This window comes from Artibeus jamaicensis, unplaced genomic scaffold (assembly GCF_021234435.1).
Source record: "Artibeus jamaicensis isolate MK-2021 breed Jamaican fruit bat unplaced genomic scaffold, CSHL_Jam_final contig_402, whole genome shotgun sequence".
NCBI classification, from domain to species: domain Eukaryota; kingdom Metazoa; phylum Chordata; class Mammalia; order Chiroptera; family Phyllostomidae; genus Artibeus; species Artibeus jamaicensis.
The window spans coordinates 7035868-7050466 of NW_026521818.1; the positions used below are offsets into that span (position 1 = coordinate 7035868).

General features: G+C 45.7%; 1 protein-coding gene across 8 annotated transcripts in view; it reads right to left on the reverse strand.

Annotated features, from left to right (window-relative positions):
* The window catches only part of MCC (MCC regulator of WNT signaling pathway), a 417242-nt gene that overhangs the window by 89043 nt on the left and 313600 nt on the right, over nucleotides 1-14599 (reverse strand). For all 8 annotated transcript variants that reach the window (XM_037167030.2, XM_037167029.2, XM_037167031.2 and 5 more), the window contains one exon: nucleotides 4724-4866. In XM_037167030.2, coding sequence (XP_037022925.2) covers nucleotides 4724-4866 — 143 coding nt within the window. The remainder of the gene's footprint in view (nucleotides 1-4723; nucleotides 4867-14599) is intronic.

Here is a 14599-nt window from a genome sequence, read left to right on the forward strand (position 1 = left end):
GGGGGTGGGAATGGTACCAGGTGCCAGACAATATTTACAATAGTCTACTCTCTTTGGCTACTTGACCACCATACACATGCTCTTATACTTACATTTTCAAATTGCAATAGCAGCGGACACCAAACTTCTGTAACTATCTTTCATTCAAATATAAATGAATTCACCTCACCAAAGTGGGAAACCCAAAGTCCCATCAGGTACTGCATCCATTGTTAAATGATTACTCCTCTCCTAGTTCACCTACATATCATGTAATCTACTGATAGGGAAACTCAAGAGTTAAAGATTTTAGTCTTAGTTTGATAGGCTTAAGTGACTAATGCATGTGGAAGGCTGTTATTCCAGGAACTGGAATGCATGACTTAAGGAGGTCACAAGCAATTCAACCTTTGTGTCCCAGGGGGTCTGCAAGCCATTGTGTTCCAGAGAGGGAAGGTCTGGGATGTAGATAAAGAATTGTTGATCAACACAAAAGGAAATACTAGGAAAATCACCCAGGACTTCAACTCTTATCCAATTAACCTTTTTCTCAAGCCTCTTACCTATCTTTTCTTCTTATAAAAAGGTCAGATGGAGATGAGATGTTAAGACAGTTTTTCAGGGTACATAACCCACCATCTTCTCAGATTGCTGGCATCTGAATAAAGCGTCCATAAAGATCCAATCCTTGTCTCTACTCATCGGTTCTGGTAGTGGCAGGAGGCATGAATGCTGACTTTTCCAGTTTCAGAACTATGAGACTTTAAGTTTCACTAACTTTTCGCGACTGGTCATGAGGCTAAGTTGATATGTATAACTTTCTTCCTCTAGGTTGTTCTAATGTACAAACTTTTACCACTGGGCAGTTTCTAGGAGGCGGACCAGAGAATCCCTTTGGTTCGGGGCATCGTCCTCATTGCCCCTCTGGACAGCAACAATCCAATTTCCTTTTGAATGATCCCAACACCCCAGCCAGTACAGTAACTCTCTTTATTGCCAAGAGCCTGGTGGCAGTCAATGGGATCATTGTTATACTCTTCGGTGGAGTCACAGGTTCCTGCGGAACCAAGACTTCTAAACTAGCAGAGCTTAAAGTTGCAAGAATGAGAAGCAACAATTTTTTAAAGTGGGATTTCAGGTATACAAATGAGAGGAGCCACTTCTATTTCCACCTTTTGGTCTCTGGACCCTCCCCCAAAAGGTGGCACCATATTCTGTTGTTGGTTAGGAGCATTTACTATGCTTCCAGGGCCCTGAAAAATGTTCATCTCACAAATGGTGCTGTATTATGGACTGAAATGTGTCCTCTCCACCCGCCACAATCATAGGTTGCAGCCTACCCTTCAATGTAATGATATTTGGAGATGGAAATTTTGATGAGGTCATGAGGGCAGGGGCCTCATAATGGGATTAGTGACCTATATTGTAGAAGAGATACCAGAGAACTTGCTTCATCTCTCTCCCCTGCCTTGTGAAGACACAGTGAGAAAGCAACCGTTTTTAAATGAGGAAGAGAGCCCCCAGCGGGGAACTGAATTGGCTGGCACCTTAATGTTGGCCTTCCCAGACTCCAGAACTGTGAGAAATACATTTCTGCTGTTTAAGCCACCCAATCTGTAGCATTTTGTTACAGCGGTCTGGGCTGACTGGTAATATACCTTCACAAATCCCCACTCTGACTGATGGACTATAGGTTTTTGGAGGTCTCGGGGTCTATCATCAGCTCAGAGCCAGTTACCGTCCCACTACTGTTATTCTCTCTTCTCCCCACTGCACGGTCTCCCTCTTACGTCTCTTTGGAAGGGGAGAAGGAAGACTGTGCGCACTTGTGGCAGGACTGTACACATCCTCCCCTGCATCCACGGTGCTCTGGGTCAGTGTGCTGGACCAGGTAAAGGAAATTGGGTAAGAGGCCCTGAGTCTCCACTGCATGGCAAGTCAAGTCCCTGTTCACCAGTCCAGAGTTTTTTGACCCAGAAAGATCAAGTACACCGTCCACAGGCTGCCCATGTAGGCTAGTCCTAGAGACCCTGTGACCAATGAGCCAGGCTGAAAGATCTCTACAGGTCAGACCTTTCTGATCACTACTGTTGTCCCATTGCCCGACATAGTGACTAAACCCACACTCGCTGCAGGAGTTAAGTGGCATCGAAGATCCCATCTTAACGATGTCATCTCCCACCCAACTTCCTCACTCGCTAGGCCTCTGGACTCCTATATTACTCTATTATGGTTCTGGCATTTTAATGTTGTTTAATGTAGTCTACCACTGATTCTACTTTTCAGTTCATCAAACCACTGGAACTTAAATAGTGAATCCAGAATTTCTGGTAGGAATAGTCCTATCAATAAATTCACCATCAACCCAACATTGCATTCCTCTCTCCCTGAACTAGAACCCATAGGTCCTAATCCCACACATATTGCCCCCAAGTTTTGGTGACTATAAATGAACAAAATCTTAGAGATCTTTTCATATTTTAGCTGTATCTTCTCAGGTTGGAATTTCTACTTATCTCTCGGGCAGGAAGAACTGGAACTCCTTTTAGGCCTAGAAGAGGAATGGAGCAGCAGCAGGGTGTGAAGACACCCGGCACCCCTGCCTGGGATCAGAGGGCCGCAGTCTCCTGGCAAGGCAGGGCAGCCGTACCCAACAGGCGAAGGGCTGCTTCTGCAGAAAGGGAAGCTCGGTGTGGTTTGTAAGGCTCTACGAATCTGGACTGATTTCAATCACCACAACTGTCTCCATTCAAATTCTCATCGTTTTATCTTTTCGTATCAGTGCTTACTTACTCTTTACCTAAGAGAGCTGATGTGTGACTTTGACTTACATTGGAATTGAGCCACCAACAGTATTTGATTCTTGGCTATGTTAGCCCTGTCGCTGTAAGAGATGGGACAGTATCCTAGGGAAGTCACAAAAGGTCCCTGGTTCTCTGAACATGATCTGAGATAAAAACTGAAAACGAATACTGACATTTTCTTTCTTTAAGCAGTTCAGTATTGCTTAAATGTGGGTATACCATAGTTTACATAAACTTAGTCCCTTACTAATAATTTTTCAGCTTTTCTAATAAATTCCTAAGTCAGACTGAAGTGACAAGAAAGTCTGCCAGCATTGCATGTGACTGTATGACCATCAATCCTCTAGACCCTGGATATGCCAGGGCAGTCGGGATTCGTCTGAGGTGAATGGCTGCTACGGAGCCTGTCACAGAATCACAGGATCTGAGGGCAAACTTCCTGGTGTGCTGGGGGCTGGGGCGATGCCTTAGCTGCTGAGTTCGGAGGACAAGAAGAGCCTTGTCTCACTGGCCCACATGTCTGCATGTGTTCCAGCTCTTCATGGAGTCACTTCAAGGAGGAACCAGACCATTTACATAATGAAAACTGGCAGAATTTAACGACACATCTGCACAGATATAATTTTCCTTTAAATAAAAGGCATGAATAAATGTTTATGGTCAAGAAGCTCACTGTATTTTCACATGAAGCAGTTTGGCCATGATCATCAATTTAAGCATCCTGAAATTGAGTTTTCCAGGTCATGTGTGATGCGTTTTTTCACAACTCACTGAGCCCATTTGCCTTCTTTCATCTTCAAGTGTTTAAAGTACAACATGTTTTAATGAAAATTACAAACCTACCAGCTTAGTCTATCAGCCTCCTTTAACTCTGTTATAATCGTTTCTTTGGGCTGAAAGTTTCTCTGCTCATGCATTACTAACCTACAATCTACTCAGAAGACCAGGATGCAGTGTAAAAGTCTTGAGGTTCTAAATTAGAATATGAAATTTATTGTGTGGCCCCAGTTCAGGGCACGTGTTTCCGGGATTTTGCCCAGGAAAACACAGGCCCGACTGTACCCTCATCAAGGAACCCTGTCATTACTATGACTCTCAGAGTTGGGACAAAATGCTTCCGAAGTTTCTTCTAACCCAGGCCTTCTGCAGGGAGAATTTAAGGAGGCTGCCTTTAATGCTCATACCTGTGGCTTGCACAGATATTCAACAAACAAAGCACTCCTTCTCCATAAAGGTGCTTTCTTCAGGGCAGTGCCCTGAGCACAGACAGGAAGACAACAGCTCTCATCAGCTCAGTAAAAGTCACTTAAAGCCAAACCTCTGCCCTGAACAGCAGGGCAGACACACCAAGTGCTGTGTGCAGGAGGTTTGGGGCCAACTGACTGACAAACAAGGAAGAAGCAGTCCCACAACACTGAGCCCGGCCTTTTCCCCAGTGATGGATCAAATCTTGCCCCCACCTTAGGAATGTGTAAGAGGCTAAATCCATGTTGGTAAATCGACTTGACATCAGCTCAAAATATTATTAGATTATCTAGAAGGCTACGTAATGCTTAATTATAAGCCTCATTCCTAAATCTCTGGAAATCTCCCAGGGAGGCACATGGTTTACACATCGAGAGCAAACCTGGTGAGGCAAAGGCATGGGAGGGACGCTGGTCTCTCAGAGAGAGGGGCTCCGCGTAGAACTTGTTAATAAAGCATCTCACTCAACTTCTGATTCCACATCCTAATAAACTGAGGATTCCAACTGCCACCCTTAGAACAGAATAATAAAGGGGAAAGCATATGGCAGACAAAGCAAAGAGAAACTACTTTATCAACTGTAAAAGTGTGAGTTACAAATAAAACATCATTATAATTCATAGGGGCGGCTTCGACCCCAAGACCTAGGCTACAGCCCAGAGGGGCAGAGAGAAGGATGATGTGAAGGCTACTACCTGATGGTGGTGCCTTGCAAACGGTCTATCTTCTTATTGAGCTCGGCGATGATGCTGTGGAGTTCCGTGATGCGCTCCTCGTATCGAAGCGTCGTCCGCTCCTGGACATCCTCATGCTCTCTCATGAGATGGGACTGTTCACACTGGAATCAAGAGACCAAGAAAGAAATGCCAGTGAGGTGATGCAGCGATAGGCTAGTGGTTCTAAGTTTCATGGCTCCAAACCATCACAAGCTCAGTGGTGTGCACACCCCAAACAGAACCTGCTCACTGACCAGCAAATTCCAAGAAATGCAGCAACAGCTGTTTGGCAACGCCCTGGTAAACACCTGTGTCTGTGTCTCTCACACTCATTCTCTCTTTGCAGAAAGATCCTTTAGCCATTGTGCACAGCCTTTGTCGGACTACCCCAGTCTCTTCTTTTTCTTAGCCAAAAAGTGGACAGTGGCCCAAAGTGCCATTTAGATACCTTCTTCGGGAATTTGAATCTTGAGCACATGGACCCAGGGTTGCTTGGAGTCGATTCACGTGACTGAGGGTCCTGGGGAGACAGTCCCTTGGTTCGTGCTCTGTATATCTCCAGAGCTTCCATCCCAAGCTCCTTTATGACTAGTCAGTTTCCCATTCACCCATTCATTCCTTTTTTGCTGAAGTCTGTCTGGTCCTGTTTTAGTTACTTGTCAGCCAGAGAACCCTAAGTGGCATGACACCATTGCTCATGTGCCTGCCTCTCTGCAGACCTAATGCTTTCCGATATCTTTTCCTATAAGACCCTAAACTCCTGGAGGGCAGGGGCTGGCTGTTCTCATGGCTTAGCCCTGGCACCTGGCATATGGCCTGGCTCACCCCGGATGACCTGGAAGTGTTATGGAATGAAGAAATCACATTGTCATGAAGGCTACTTTGCAGAAACAAGGACAAAAGAGGCTGAGGAGCTTCCCTTGCTCAGCATTCGATGGACTAAGAGGCAGCAGATGCTATAAAAAACATTTTTGTTGCCAAAGTTTAAATCCTAAGGAACCCGTTCACCTCTTTTATTTCTCTCCTCTCCTCACAACCCCCACCAGTCACTGTGCGCTTCATTCATTTGCATAATAATAAAACAGTCGTTGGTGAAGGAACAAGGAGTGGAGCTTATGCTCCTATCTACTACCTTCAGCCCTGATTAATTTCCTGTCCAGCAGAGGAATTTTAATTTTATTTTCAGCAAGGTTTCCTAATGCCAAGAGCCAGATGTACTTGCCAGCTTTGCACTTCCAGGGCTGGTAGCAGTCTGGCAAGGGAAAGACCTCTCATCTGCCCCCTCCGGCGTCCTCCCTTCCCCTGAATCTGCTAGGCTCCCAGTGGAGGGACACGGAGCTCCTGCCATGGATGCAAAGCCTTCAGAGATACGCAGAACACTACACCAGGCCGGTCTCAATACTGAAACACAAGTGCTCAGCAAAGAAGTTTGATCAACACGTTTAAATCATTGCAAGGACCACACCTCTGAAGACAACCCTCAACCAAATGCTTGATCAGTAGTAATGTGGTAACATCCTGGGGGCTGCTCAGAGCTCCATAAACAAGATCAGGTGCCACAAGGTTGATGAAAACAGATTTTTGTGAGATGGTTACTTTCAGACAAATGGTGGGATGACTTTGGTGCTCAGTGACAACCTGAAACACCCAGCAACGGCCAGTCAAAGTCACGTACACAGGAAATACGTGGAACCAGAGGCAAAGATTAACACCGAGTGAAAGCCACTTCACGTAAAAACGTTCCTAAACAGAATGAATCTGTGACAGGCCACGCATTCCTAACCTTCTAGGAAGTTATGTCTTTTTCCTCCGAGATCCAGCACACTTTAAAAGGGACAACAGAAGTGCACAAAATGACACAGCTCAAAGACAGTATCTGTTAATACGTGGAAAAGCACATTTCTCTGGAACATACCGCCGCAGAATACTGCTGCTCCCTGTCCGAGCAGAGCATCTGTGGGCTTTGGCTGTTGGGCTTTCCCCCCATCTCCAAACTGTTTTCGCATGTGCCTACGGCAGGCCAGCGAGCCTGTGCGGAGGACACTCCTGTGACGACGGGCACTGATTCCCGCTGCTGCAACAACTGCAGGGTAAGGGCTGGTCTCGGCCGTGCCACCACCCCGCCCCACGCTGCCGGCTCGCTGGTTCCTCTTTGGTTTCCACTTGCGCTGCTCCAGGGCTGCAAACTGCTGTGCAGTGCTTTTCCTTACCAACTCAACAAGCTCTCACTCTCCCTTAATTAGCCCTTATTCTTCCTTCTTTACAGTCTTTATAGGTCAACAGGCTATTAAGGCAGATAAGAAACTTCAAAACCCACTTTAAAATGAAGAGATGCAAGTGTTTATATAAGTAAAAGGCATGTGACCCACTGATAACCACAGAGACAACTCTGGGCGTCCCCATGTACGGCTGTGAGCTTCCTAAGCAGGAAGATCCCACGCGGCTGCCCGGACCGCAGGGAACCAGAGGGGGGTGACTGAAGTCTGCCTGGACGGTGTGGTTATGAACCAGGGACGGCGGGAAGCCGGATAATTCCGTAGGATGGAAAAGTGCTTATAGCTAAAAGAAGAAAAAAGACGTATAATGCATGTTGGAAACTTAGGGGTTCACCTCAGAGTAACAACAAGAAAATACTGAAGAAAAAATTTCTTAGGTGATGGCAAAGATATCGGCTTTACATTCCTATATTTTCCCAAAAGAATGCTTTTAAAAAATGGTGAAAGGCCTCTGTACTTAATAGGTATGTTTTGATTTCCCATAGTATCTGAGATTCGGTGGTGTGTGCTCGGCCCCATTGGGGCGGTCACTGTGTTGCCCACTGTGAAGGGAACTCTGGTCGCAGCTGTCGGCTGGCCTCCTCTGCTGGAGAATGAGGGACGAGGACAGGAGTGAGAGTGGGGGGAGGAGAGACGGTGGCATGGTACCCGAGGGCTCCTTTCCCAGTGGAGAGAGAACACTGAAAAATGATGATCACAACTCCTCGCCTCTAGATCATTTTCAACCTTTTCATCTCATGGCACACCAAAAAATATATGTTTTGCTGATCTAACAAAAACAGGTATAATTTTGACCCATTCATACAGGTTAGCTATTAAGCATTTGCTGTTGTCACTTTTGTTTTGTTAATTTGACAACCTATGGGAAAAGAGCTCAGCTCCCCTGACTTAACACTCAGGTATTGCATGTCTTAAAAATTCTTGTGGCACACCGGTTGAACAATCGCTGCTTGAAATGAATGAATGGTTGAGAAGGCGTGCTTAACGTTCATCTGCATAAATCACCGTCCCCTTCAGGTACCTCATTAAACACCTCCCCACTCTGTGCACTCTCACTGTGTGCAGCCAAAGATATGTAAAAGCACAGGCCTCCCACTTTAGCAAAAACCCTGGGCTTTTCTGAGCCCCTGTGCCAGGGAAAGCAGAGCAACTCCCACCAGGGCCACGGTGCGGGAAGAAACAAGTCGCCACCTGCAGGAGCCAAAAGAACCCAACGAAACACCCCTGTCAGACCTCCCATTAAACGTCACGAGAGCCACCCCAGGAATGCGGCACTTTGTTGCGGAAGTGGACGAGCAGTGGGCAGTGCCCAGGAAGGATGAAGCCACTCTGCACACATGGTGCCTCCCTGCCCGGTGACCTCCCGCTCCAGCAGGACTGGCCTGGCAGAGCGAGACCCGATTCTCTGCCAGGGGAAGAGAACCCCTGGCATTCTCTTGGCAGAGAGAGAATTGGGGACAGTCACTAGCCCGGTACCTCTCAGCACCCCAAATTCCCACAACCTGGGAAAGCATTTTGAACCCAAGAGGTGTATGATTTTGGGCATTCTGTTTTCAAAAGACAAGAGGCTAGGTCAAGTTCAATACCACACCTCCATATGAGGGTCACCTGTGGTGGGTGTGCCAGTAAAGCTTCATTTAAGAAGATTGTAAATACAATGATGACAACCGCAGAGGAAAAAAGGGTATCGCTTCTATTACCACTTGACGTTTGCACAAAATTTTTAGTTTTTGAATTAAAATATTATAGACATTTTTTTTAAAAAGGAAAAAAAAAACCAGTTTGTCACAATCTGTTAACACAACCCCTTCTCAAATGGTGCTCATTTCTATCTAGTACTTTCTGATGTGTGTGAGGCTCCGTCAGTACCGGCCTGTGAGGGGCACATCACATAAGTATCTGCACCCCTATAGTGGCCAGCAGGGGCCTTCACTGAGACTGGTCCACCTCCATCCATGCACATGGTCAGGTTATACTTCCCTTAAGCTAAACATGGCCGTGTGACTTGTTTTGACCAATGAGGTAAGAGTAAATATTCATCATCTTTGACGTGAAGCCTTTAAGAGCTCCTGTGGGATTTGCTACGTTCCCTGCCCCAGGCCACGGCTGCCGGCAACGTTCCAGGCGGCAGAGGCCCAGCAGCTTGGGAGGCTGGGTGGGGGCAAAGCAGCGGAGTCTCTCCACTGAGAGCTTCCAGCAAGAAGCCAGCACCACCGAGCTCCCAGCAAGAAGATATAAACCTCTGATATTTTAACCACTAAAAACTTGTGGTTTTGTGTCAGTACTGCATATCCTGACGACACAAACATTTTATCAATGAAAACAGACTAAATGTAAAGTGATCAATTTATTTATTATAATCCAGGTAACAAACAGAAACTCTCTCATTCCTGTTTATGGCATTGAGGGGTTGAAGCTTTAAGCTTCAAAGCCACAGTCTTCTCCCCTCTACTCCCTTCCAGCTCTCTGGCCTGTCTCCTCTTTACAATTTGTCTGAAGATCCCAAGTGGCAGCAGAGAGGTGCCACCCCGATCTCCTCCTGCTTTGAGTCACTTCTGGTAAACCTCGGGAAATAATGACTGTTGTGCTTACACCAAATGAGAGCCAGGAAACCCCAGCAGCCGGCTCCTCAACCCCCTGGGAGCACTGCCACTGTAAAGTAGGCGCAGGGGGGGATACAACGGGGAATTGTAAGTCCCTCCAGCTTCCCCCAAGCCACCAGGATCAATTATTCAGTGACAACTTTCTTAACAAGGAGCAATGGCAGCTTCTTCCAGCAAAACTTACAAGTGAGGAATTATTTTCTTCATCCAACTGTACAGAAATATCCCATACAATTTCAGCTGAATAAAATAAGCAATGGTTTCAAGCAACACGCTATTGCCTTTTCCCCTCAGTTATTCTGGTAATCGCATCCAGGGATCTCCTTCCTCTCAGCCTACATTCAGTTTTTGACTGATCCTGCCTCACAGCAAAGCCACGGCGCCGGCTGTGAATTTCTGGAGGTCAGTATCATTATGAGTGTGGATTTCTCCTGCAACTATAGACTTTCAGTTTTAAAGGCAAAGAAAAAAGACAGATTGAACAGGATGAGATTTGGTTTTCCCTGAATTTTATCGGGGCTTCAGACACACACTGTAAGCTCCTTCCGTAGGTTTCAGTTCCCCTATCTTGATGATGAAGCAAATAAAAAAATGTACATAAATACTGTGTCTAGCCACATAAATTGATGAAATTGCCCACATGCAAAATGCTTAATAAAAACAAGCAGCATCGCCATTACAACCACCAAGAATAAAGCCCTGCAGGCTCCTCTCTGCTACTGGCGCAAGCAGGGACAGGGCGGTGAGTCAGCCTTGAGACAGGCTGGCCCGAGAACTTGAGCCCTTGTTGGAAAAACCCTGTGCAATGTGGTGATGCTAAGGAGCTTTATGGTTTTGTTAGTGTTCTTCACTGGGTTTTATCTTACTCCACAGAGGCCTCGGATCTTTAATCATCACATTAGTCTCAGCTGTCAAACCTAAGAGCATTATGAGCTCCATTCTTGAAAAATGCAACGCCATCATTAATTTGTTAACCCTTTCCACCCTCCTGCAGAGAGAGTCGGTACCACTTCCTTTTAAAATATGCTAAGAAGTCATGCTACTCTCTCAGGGTCACAGTGGATTGACTGCAACTAACTAGTCATCCCATTTTTAGTCCTTGCCCAGGTTCTCCTGAGGGGAAAGTGGGAGGAACCAAGGGAACTGCACAAAGCGGCCTGGCACAGGCTGAAACGCCATCCATGAGCAAAGCAGCTACAGCAGTTCACCAAGGACAGGCAAAATCGAAGAGGGAGGGAGCTGGGGAGGACCGTGGCGGAAGGAAGGCATGCAAACTGCAGCTTTAATGATTGCATACAGAAGAAAGGGAAAACCCACTCTCCATTACACTTAATAGAAACTGTTTATATAGTTTTCCCCTAAAAGCCAAGAGATAGAAAATTCAGAAGACTTGCTTTCCAAAGACAGGAAGCTTAGAAAGAAAAGTGTTGCTTATTACTAATGGCCAGGTTCAAAGGAGCTCGTAAGTTTAAAATATTTCCTCCTGTAGTTTGTAAAGAACTGCAGTAAGTTAATTTAGAATAGTTGTCAGTACTAAATAAATAGCAAATACGCTGCAAGCATCATTGACTCAATGCTAAATGCGGTCTGATCTTTGCCAGTTCCCACAAGGCTGCTCCCCCACGGGGCTCATGAATGTTGGTGAAAATGCACGCACACGTCTGCATCCCTACTTTATTTGGGAGGGTAAAGATGTTTAAACCCAAATAACCTGTGCCCTGCCCCGCTCCCTTCCATACCCTCTCTACAGGCTAAGGGCAACCTGGGCAGCGTAAGAGACAATACAAGATTACTACAGCTATGGATTCCCACGAAACCTGGATTTAATTCCTGACTATTGGCACTTTCTGGCTATATAATCTCGGGCAAGATATTCAAATTCCCTAAACCTCAATGTCCTCATTTGCTAAATGGGAATGTTCAATGGCGTCTATGCCAGAGGTCATTATGAGAACGCAGATAAAGCATGTAGAATGCCTGGTATACTGCCTGGTACACACAGAGATAAAGGAATGTGGCCAGTACCACTACTGACGTAAGCTAATAGTGATGTTATTAATCAAATCCCCCAGAAAGTTGGGACGGATGGACTCTAAGGCGCCCCCACCATTCCTGAGTCTCCTTTGGGTAACACCCTCTCACTGGGTGCAGGCAGGACTTGTGACTTGCTTCCAACTAATACAGTGTGTCAAAGGTGACGGGACACCTCTTCAATATAATGACATTAGATTATATAACATTCTGGCTTGTGAGCAGACATTCTTGAGTCTTTCCCTGCCTTGCTGGCTTTGAGGAAGCAAGTTGCCACAAACCACATAAACACAAAGAAATAAATTCTGCCAATGACATGAGTGAACTCAGAGGCGAACTCTGCCCCCACTAACCCTCCAGATGAGCATTCAGCTCTGCTCAGCACCTTGACTGAGAACTTACAGAGGACCCAGCAGGCTGTGCCTGGGCTCCCGAGGCACAGACACCGCGAGGTAACAAATGTGTGTTGTTTAAGCCAGTAAGGGTGTGACAATCTGTTACGCAGCAATGGAAAGCTGACACAGAAGTACTCTGTCTTCCTCATCATATTGATTTCGGGCTCCTTCACTCACCTCTTCCTTTCCCATCACTGTTCTCCAAACTCTACATCAGGTGGATCTCATGACTGTGTATAACGGACCTTCTTTTATTCAGTCGGTTCCCGAGTCACCATTAATAATTACTCCACACTTCCACCAAGACGGAGGCATAGGTGGAGACGCCGTGCCTTCTCACACAACCAAGTTTAGAGACAACAAAATATTAGCAACAGAAAACACAGCCAGAACACAGAAAATTGAACTTTTCGGAAGTCTGATAACAAGGAATTCTTCAGCCTGACCGGTAAGAGGGGTGAAGCCAGCAGCTGGCTGAGCGGGGTTGCACAGGAAAACTCAGTCAGACGGACTCAGGCGCACAGATCCCAGGTGTGAGGTAGCAACGGGTGGACCCAGTGAGCAATCCAGTGAGCGACAGGCGGACCCATCAAGGGCACAGGGTGGCAGGTTGACTGGTCACACATTTGTGCACAGATAGACCGGCGAAGGAGTGAGCAGTGAGACAGGAGTGAGCAGTGAGACAGGACCGAGCAGGCCCCAGTGGTGGGAAGCAGCAGAGGGGGCTGCCATTTCCCCACTCTGACCCCGCCCCCAAATACAGTGTTACAACCCAGCAACCTGGGTGGCCCCGCCCTGGTGAACACCTAAGGCTCTGCTCCTCATACTTAATGGGTGCCAACAGACCAAAACATTATGGCTCAAGAAGATCTCAAAGTCCCAGAGCCCATAACTCTAAGCGATGAAGAAAGAGCCAACCTATCAGATGCACAGTTCAAAACACTGGTGATCAGGATGCTCACAGAACTGGCTGATTTTAGTCACAAATTAGAGGAACATATGAAGGTGAAACTAATTGAAATGAATGGAATTGCACAGGAAACCAATAGCGATGAAAAGGAAACTGGGACTCAAATCAAGGGAGTGAACTAGAAGGAAGAAAAAAATGACCAAACAGGAGAATTCAAAAAAATGAGGAGAGACTTAGGAATCTTCAGGACATCTTTAAACGCTCCAACATCCAAATTTAGGGGTACCAGAAGGGGGAAAGGCACAGCCACCAGTGGAAAACTTATCTGAACAAATAATAAAGGAGAATTTCCCCAATCTGGCAAAGGAAATAGACTTCCAGGAAATCCAGGAAGCTCAGAGAGTCCCAAAGAATTTGGGCCCAAGAAGGAACGCGCCAAGGCACATCATCATTACATTAGCCAAGATTAAAATGAAGAAGAGAATCCTAGAAGCAGCAAGAGATAAGGGGACAGGCAACTACAAAGAAGTTCCCATCAGACTGTCATTGGATTTCTCAAAAGAGACCTTACAAGCAAGAAGGGGCTGGAAAGAGGTATTCCAAGTCATGAAATCCAAAGACCTACAACCAAGATTACTCTATCCAGCAAAACTTTCATTTAGAATGGAAGGACAGATAAAGTGCTTCTCAGATAAGATCAAATTCAAGGAGTTCATCATCACCAAGCCCTTATTCTATGAAATGTTAAAGGGATTTATCTAAGAAAAAGAAGATAAAACATACGAACAGTGAAAGGACAGCAAACTCACAGTTATTAAGAACCACACCTAAAACAAAAGCAAACTAAAAGGACAGCTAGATCAGGAGCAAAACCATAGAAATGAATATCACATGGAAGATTAGCAACAGGGGAGTGGGAGAAGGAGAAGGGGGGAGAAGGTACAGAAAATAAGAGGCATAGAAGGTAGGTAGAAAACAGATAGGGGGGAGGGTAAGAATAGTATGGGAAATACAGAATCTAAAGAACTTGAGAAACATGGTCATAAACTAAAGGGGGGGAATGGTGAGGGCAGGGGGTGCAGGGTGGAGGGGAATGGGGGGGGGAATAGAACAACTGTAATGGCATAATCAAATAAAATTAAAAAAAATAATAATTACTCCACAGATGCTGAACCTTGTTTCTGATTATTTCAGAAGAACACACCTAAGATTTACATCTTACATTTCAGTTAACCATAACTCTGTAATATTTACAGAGCTGGTACAACTTACTAAAGCCACAGAGCATAAATTTACACATGAACTTGCACTTCCAAATGCTGGTAAAGCCTCAAACATGAATCATTGACCAAGGCACACAGCACAGAAAGCACGGCACAGTCATTTCATTGTTCTCATTTTCTCTTGCCTAAATCTCATCTTCATAAAAGGTGTGAAATTGGCGGCCAGTCTGACTGCTTTTTCATGCTCTCTTCCCTGGGTCCCAGTATCTGAACTGGAAACATGTCTCCAGTGCAAGGAACAGAGAGTAATTTTTAAGTGTATTGATGTGCAAGGATGCACACAAACAAAAGTTAATTAATGGCATTATGAAGTGACTACTGTCATTAGGAGTAAAACCAACCATCAGAAACAATCGC